Source organism: Ostrea edulis, chromosome 5 (assembly GCF_947568905.1).
Source record: "Ostrea edulis chromosome 5, xbOstEdul1.1, whole genome shotgun sequence".
Lineage (NCBI taxonomy): Eukaryota > Metazoa > Mollusca > Bivalvia > Ostreida > Ostreidae > Ostrea > Ostrea edulis.
The window spans coordinates 86,455,538-86,462,876 of NC_079168.1; the positions used below are offsets into that span (position 1 = coordinate 86,455,538).

At 38.2% G+C, this 7,339-nt stretch overlaps 1 protein-coding gene across 2 annotated transcripts; it reads right to left on the reverse strand.

Annotated features, from left to right (window-relative positions):
- Positions 1-815: 815 nt before the first annotated feature.
- Positions 816-3,717, reverse strand: LOC130055112 (spidroin-1-like). 2 transcript variants are annotated; one of them, XM_056166611.1, is made up of 3 exons: positions 3,584-3,717; positions 976-2,105; positions 816-886 (listed from the first exon to the last, which is right to left on the reverse strand). In XM_056166611.1, the coding sequence occupies exons 2-3, from the start codon at positions 2,101-2,103 to the stop codon at positions 878-880; spliced, it is 1,137 nt and encodes a 378-aa protein (XP_056022586.1). In that variant the 5' UTR covers positions 2,104-2,105; positions 3,584-3,717; the 3' UTR covers positions 816-877. The 2 variants fall into 2 exon arrangements, with proteins under 2 accessions (XP_056022586.1, XP_056022585.1); XM_056166610.1 differs by having other exon boundaries at positions 816-2,105; positions 3,584-3,687.
- Positions 3,718-7,339: the final 3,622 nt, after the last annotated feature.

Consider the following 7,339-nt stretch of genomic DNA (forward strand, 5'->3'; position numbering starts at 1 on the left):
ATGTTTTTGCCTTCGATATCTTTAGGGTGCCTCCGTGGCCGAGTGGTAAGAGCATCGCGTTCAAAATCACAAGGCCTCTGACCTCTAGTCGGCGCGGGTTCGAATCCCACTCGCGCCGGTAAGTGAGAAAGTTTCCCAGTTTACTTTCGGAAGGTGGTTGTCTGTTCCCAGGTACATTGCATCTTGGTTCTCTCTTCCACCAATAAAAAACTGGGCGCCACCAGGTAACTGAAAAATTGTTGTGTGTGGCGGAAAATATAAATCAATCAATCAATCGATATCTTTACCAATTGTATTGACAGCCATTGCCTCATGAAGTGAATTGTGTACAACACCTACACAATAATTGTGAGCAATACGTGTATGAATATAAAAAGTATATTTCAATTCCTAGGAATTCCGACAGAAAAGAATGTCTAATGTAGATATAACAAAGTTTCATTTTTGAAAATGCAGAAGGGCAACCGCAGGCATACTTCATGGGGATTACACCGTTTATCTGATCATGATGTGCCGGTGTGACCAGTCAGCAGATGATGTTTACTCCCCCTAGTCACTTCATCCCGTGTTCCGTTAAAAAACATTTTATACATTTGCAAAAACACATGTAGTATTTTTAAACATACCATGTGTTGATTATCTATTCACTTGTTCCACTTATATCAATATTTGTTCTAGAAACTAACCTTTGGATAAATTATGAAATCCGTATACAAATGTACCAATCAAACTAATTTTCCTTCAAATTGGGGTATGCTTTTATTGAAATTAACGATGGGCTGCACTCCCCCAGTCATAAAATTAAGAAGACAGGAAAGAGTTTTTCATTCATTATACAAATGATACAACTGATCAAACTTTCGGTATTCTCTTCAATTTAATACACCTAAAAAAGAAAAGAAAAAACATCATTTACATTACTTCTACTCATGATAAATGATTTTATTCAAATTTTCTAATCGTTCATAGAAATACCTTTGTTTTTTTGTGACCGCCACGTCTACCGCCAATACCACCCATCATACTACCGCCAGAACTACCACCGATAAGACCGCCAAAACTTCCTCTCATACCACCAAATCCACCAGAAGCAGCGGCTGCAGCAGAAGCGGCAGCACCTCCATTAGCAGCAGCTGCAGCTGCAGCAGCGGCAGCATTTTGCCCGGCAGCTGCGGCAGCAGCAGCAGCAGCAGATCCACCTCCAAAGTTGAACCCACTGGAAAATGGTCCCAATCCAATTCCACCCATTCCACCCATTCCACCACCCATTCCACCCATTCCACCATATATAGTATAGAATCTAGAAGCAGCGGCAGCAGCTGCAGCGGAAGCGGCACCCTGTCCAGCTGCGGCAGCGGCTGCAGCAGCGGCACCCTGTCCAGCAGCTGCAGCGGCAGCAGCGGCAGCACCCTGTCCAGCAGCAGCGGCAGCAGCGGCGGCTGCAGCACCTCCTCCTAGTCCAAATAATCCAAAGCTTGGGAAGCCATAAGTGGGCTGTATGATTGGTCCTACTGCTACATTGTTAGCAGCAGCGGCGGCGGCGGCAGCGGCGGCGGCATTTCCAGCAGCAGCGGCAGAAGCAGCAGCTGCTGATCCTCCTCCAAGACCACCAAAGCGAGAGGCAGCGGCGGCAGCAGCGGCAGCTGCTGATCCTCCTCCAAGACCACCAAAGCGAGAGGCAGCGGCGGCAGCAGCGGCAGCGGCTGATCCTCCTCCAAGACCACCAAACCGAGAGGCAGCGGCGGCAGCAGCGGCAGCTGCTGATCCTCCTCCAAGACCACCAAAGCGAGAGGCAGCGGCGGCAGCAGCGGCAGCGGCTGATCCTCCACCAATTCCACCAAAACCACGAAGACCAGATGCAGCAGCAGCGGCAGAGGCAGATCCACCACCGAAACCACCACTACTTCTTCCTCTGTGGATTATCCCATAATGCTTTGGGTAGTAGTCGCTGTAGCCTGCACCATAGCCTTCGTCGTATTTGCTGTAAGTGTCTGAATAATGGTCTTTGCTGTATCCGTCATAAGTGTCTGGATAATGGTCTGAATAGCCAGGATACGCAACAGCGCAGGCAATGAAGCAAACGAGGGCTAGAAGGCTCAGCATTTCTGTCATGAGAAAAAAACTGAAACATAACACCCTTGAATGGAAAGCATTTCATTGAAGCATGTTCATATGACGATTACATTATGTACTTGTGTGTAAGAAAAGGATTAAATTTACACTACAAATTTTTCAGTACATATTTATAGAATCACATATCATTTGTTTCTTTCCACTATTCTAGACCAAGAAGTTTCGTGCATAAAAATTTATATACATTTACATTACTTTTGCCTTTCCTATCTTTACAAACTCTAATGATAGTCATCTTCGCATGCGTTCAAGTTATGAACAATACGTGTATGAATATTGATCATTGCCATACCTCTATCTAAACGACTTGAAATGGGGACAAAAATAAAAGTAGAATGTAAACATAAGACGGGTTTCATTTTTGGAAATACGCGAGAATATGAACTGCGACACGTTACTCCGGCATTCTTCATGAAGTTAATGACATTCTATACTCATATGATATTAAAGTGTTTGTATAGTTTCTACTATCCTCATACATACAAATACTACAAAATATTTATTAACAAACTTCAAAGGTATTTAGCCAAAATCAATCTCTTCAAACAGAGAGAGAGAGAGAGAGAGAGAGAGAGATCCAACAACACCAGCATGGAAATACCGCAGTTAAATATAGATATATTCTGAATGTTTTTATTTACTGAGCATGATCTTTTGCAATATATATGTTGTATAGTATTTGGGTGAGGAAATCTCTAGACATATAGTATATTCGATATCACTAGCCCCGGGAGCGAAAAGGGAAAACCAAAATGCAAATATAATGAATAAGACTACATGTATTTCAGTGAACATGGCCTTTATCAACTGCATTTGCAGATCCGCAGGCATAATTTCCATAATGCCCGTTTTCACGTAAAATCTTTATTTCTTAGTCATGAAAGGTGAAGATAACGAACAGTGATTATTCTGATAATTCCCATAGGCAATACAATACTTTAATCAAAAGACAATCATTATATATCCTATATCTTAATTTCGAAATACTGTCCTTGAAATGTAACTATTTCGTATGTGTAAATTTGGTAAATTACTTATTAAACAAAAATGACGAGTGTTTGATCTTTCGTGAAAAATATGACACCATTAACAGTATTGTAGCTTAATGTTTTCCTGTCAATAAATCTAGGATTTTTTAAGATAATGTTAGGTAAATACATGCATGGCCTATTGAGCTAATAGATATGGATAGACCGCAATTCTAATATACGATAAGAATATCTTAGGAAAATACAGATTATCTCATTCTTTTTAAATTGAAAATGATCGCAGAGAAAACGTCGCTTATTATTGATGTGTTAGCAGAAAGAAAGTAAACAATATGTTGAATCAAGGGAAACCCAGAAAATATGCTTTGTTTATTTTACTGAGAAAAAACGTTTGCCAAATGTTACGAAAGTTTTTCAAGAGTGTGAGCAATCATAATGAATTTTCAAAAACAATGTCTTACCTGATTGGTTTTGGATTCCACCGGCTACCGCTGTGTAATACAGCTTCTCAGCTTACCGACCATCTATATATACTAATAAAACTACCACGTAACAGACAGGGGCAGTGAAGGTGGGTTGATTTTTTATTTGCACACTGTATGAATATCAATTGCAAGGAAATACAATCATTAAGAGCAGGAGACCTTGATACTGGGATTTTATTTTAAGTTTTAGTTTCCTTGAATTGACATTTATATATTTTAAATATTAAAATTTTACGTAATATGCGAAATCGCATTTGCATTTTATGATTCGGTTTAATGAATCCCATAATCGTTTAAATATCTAAAGAAAATGCTTTTGTTACCCATTACTTTGTATTCTCTTATTGATAATTGAAAAGGGAATCAATATTGATAATTTGTCTACACCGTGTTGAACGTTAATACTATTATCTAATTTTTTAATGTTCAGTTACACTAAATACTCTAGGGCCCTCCACATTATCCTTTCTCGTATGTTTATTGTTTGTAACCGTTTTATTCTTTGTAACGTTGTTGTTCTACTATCCTTGTAATTCTTTATGATAATTTCACTGTCGTAACCTCGTTAGGGATGAAATAAAGTATGATTGAATGAAAAAAGGACTATATATTCACACCAGTATTTGATTATGTCAGAAGTGTTCATTATGGTTGCTTCTAGGTGAATACTTGGATATCATGAATCAAATATAAATGAACGGACGAGCTATTTAATACTGTGAATAGTTTAGATTTGGCCAATACCGTATTGTTTGGCCCTTCTACAGTTGACGGTTTCACAATGAAAATGTAGTAAAGGCTATACCGTATGCCCTTTCATTTTCAGAATGGAGAATGTGAGCTTTGGTTCGAATATTTAATTCTAAATTATCTATTGAGTTAACGTTATCTAGATGATGAATTCAAAGTGATTTGGTTTCTTCACCTCAGTGCTCCCCTGAATTCGGAGAAAGAATTCACTCTAGCTTATTTGTTCAACGTTTCCCCCGTATATATCATTTCAGTTACGAGTTTAAATGAAATCATTGGCTAAATCTAAAGCATTCACAATATCAGATACTGTATACAGAGAAAACCCTAATTTTATTTTTCGCGCCTTTTGGTATTGTTGTCAATTGGTTGAAATACAGTTTTCTCTTTGACCTCTCTTATATAAAGAAAGGTCAAAGATAACGAACAGTGATCAATCTCATAAATCCTATAAAGAATACAAAATATGGAGTTGGACAAACACGGACCCCTGGATATACATGTTTCAAAGGTGGAATCGGGTACATAGAAGGAGTAAGCATTCCCTGTCGTCTGGTCACACCCACCATGGACACTATATCTTGATTATATATGTGTATAGAGAATAAATATTTACATATAAAAACAAAATGATTCTTTCATTCAAAATGTTCAAAACTGATACCCTGTGTTGTAAAAATATCTCTAATGGAAAAGTAACTGAAGCCATTTTGATCGCATTTATCCTTATTCTTTCTTTACTCTATGATTTTTGTTTATTTAAAAAAAATATTCATTACAAAAAGATGTTAGAGAGATCCCAATGCCATTTTTGTTAAGGTTTTCTGAGTAGTATTTTGATACTCGGGCATTGTAAGAAAGGTGAAGATAACGAACAGTGATCAATCTCATAACTCCTATGAGCAACACAAAATAGATAGTTGGGCAAACACAGACCACTGGATACACCAGAGGTGGGATCAGGTGCCTAGGAAGAGTAAGCATCCACTTTCGACCGGTCACACCTACCGTGAGCCCTATATCCTGATCAGGTAAACGGAGTCATCCGTAGTCAAAATCAGTGTGTCGAAAACGGCCTAACAATCGGTATGAAACACGTCAGACAGTATTTGACCCAATGATAAGTTGTGTTGACGAACTAGATCGTTATAACCACCATCACATTTGCAAAATCCTGACTTCAACCTATGCTGCTGGAACCCATGTGCCATCAACTTGTTTGTCAGTAGCTTGCCTCGATTTAGAAACTGACTATACGCAGAACAAGCCCTTGTGTATCGAATCAGTTGAGAGATATAAACACCATATACAGGTGATAATTGAATATTGCTACATAAATATGGCAAGTTGACGACAGAGAAGCTGAAATAATCCGGTTTCTCATACAGTTGAGTTGTCAGTTTGCCGTTAATGTCTACTTTCAATAAAATATCTAAGTATGAAGCAGAAATGGACGACTCTGTGGTCTCTTTTATTTCGAGCTCACAGGGATATATCGAATAGACACATGAATGAAAGTTCTTCTTGTTAATAGACAAAACGTCGTCGTGATATCTAAATGTCGAATTGAAGGCCACAGCAAGAAATGTCTTCTTCTCAGGTAGAAGTTTTTTTAATCAATTCTGCTTCATATGAATAAAGAAACAGGTAAGCTAACAAAGGAGCACAAATCGTGCACATGGGAATTTCAACAGACTGTTGGAGGACCTGATCACCAAAGACGAAGATATTGTCAATGAGGAGCTCTAGCTTATTGTTTTATTTCAACTTCAGAGTACTTGTGTGTAAAATCAGAATGGTGTTTAACAAAGTAAGTTTTTGGATTACTGATCACTAGATATGAATATTTCCTTTTTCCATTTTTGTTGAAGAAGCAACTGTCTATGATGTCAAAAAGTCTAGTCTTTAATTTATTGTGAGGAATGGTCGTGTAAAGTGTTGAAAGTCATACATTTTGATGTTATTGATTTTGGAAAAGTTTTGCGATTTCAAGTTTTGTAAAAGTTCTTTAGAAGTTTTTAGAATCCACATTTGATTAACACCACTTCTGGCATACATGTATGTAGTCGGTCAGTATGTTTGAAGTTTCTCCTTCACAGCTGTTTTTATTAATTGAGGAGCAAACATTGGGGCTTGGTAGAACACCTGAGCAATGTATCTTTGTTTGTAAGGGTTTTTATGTAGTTTAGGAATTCGGTATAGGTACGGTAACTCATATTGATTGGACCCATTGACTGGGATATTGAATGTGTCTAAATATGAAGCATGGTTTTGAAGAATTCCATCTTTTGAAAGGGCAATTGGAGTATAAGTACGATTACCAAAAGTGGAAGTAATACCAAGTTCGTTTAAAATACAGTTGTAATAATGAGCCTTACAAACAAACACAATGTTGTTACTAGCTTTGTCAGCTGGAATCATTTTTAACATATTCCTCATGTAACCTTATCTAATACTTTTATTACTTCTGGTTTACTAAACACAGAAAGATAGATGTTACCTACTTTTTTTTTAATATGTCTAATGCGGGATTTTGATATTCCACATATACTTTTATCCCATTCCGACAATGTATCAAGTTCTTCTTTTTCATATTTAGCCCATTGTCTGGCATAATCTTCGACAGAATTCATAATAGAGATGAAGTTCTGTCACCAATTAAAAGATCGAGGTTCTCTGTATTGTTAGGCCGTTCTTGGCGCACTGGTTTTGGCTGCGGATGGTTCCATTTGCCTAATCAGGATATGTGGCTCATGGCGGGTGTGGCCTGTCGACGAGGGATGTTTACTCCTCCTAGGCACCTGATCCCACCCCTGGTGTGTCCAGGAGTCCGTTTTGCCCAACTATCTATTTTGTATTGCTTACAGGAGTTGTGAAATTGATCACTTCGTTATCTTCACCTTGCATGTTAATTTCATTTAGGACCTTTTAGAATAAGTGATTTGATGTCACCAGTAATGACGTGTCCAGCTGGACTATAGT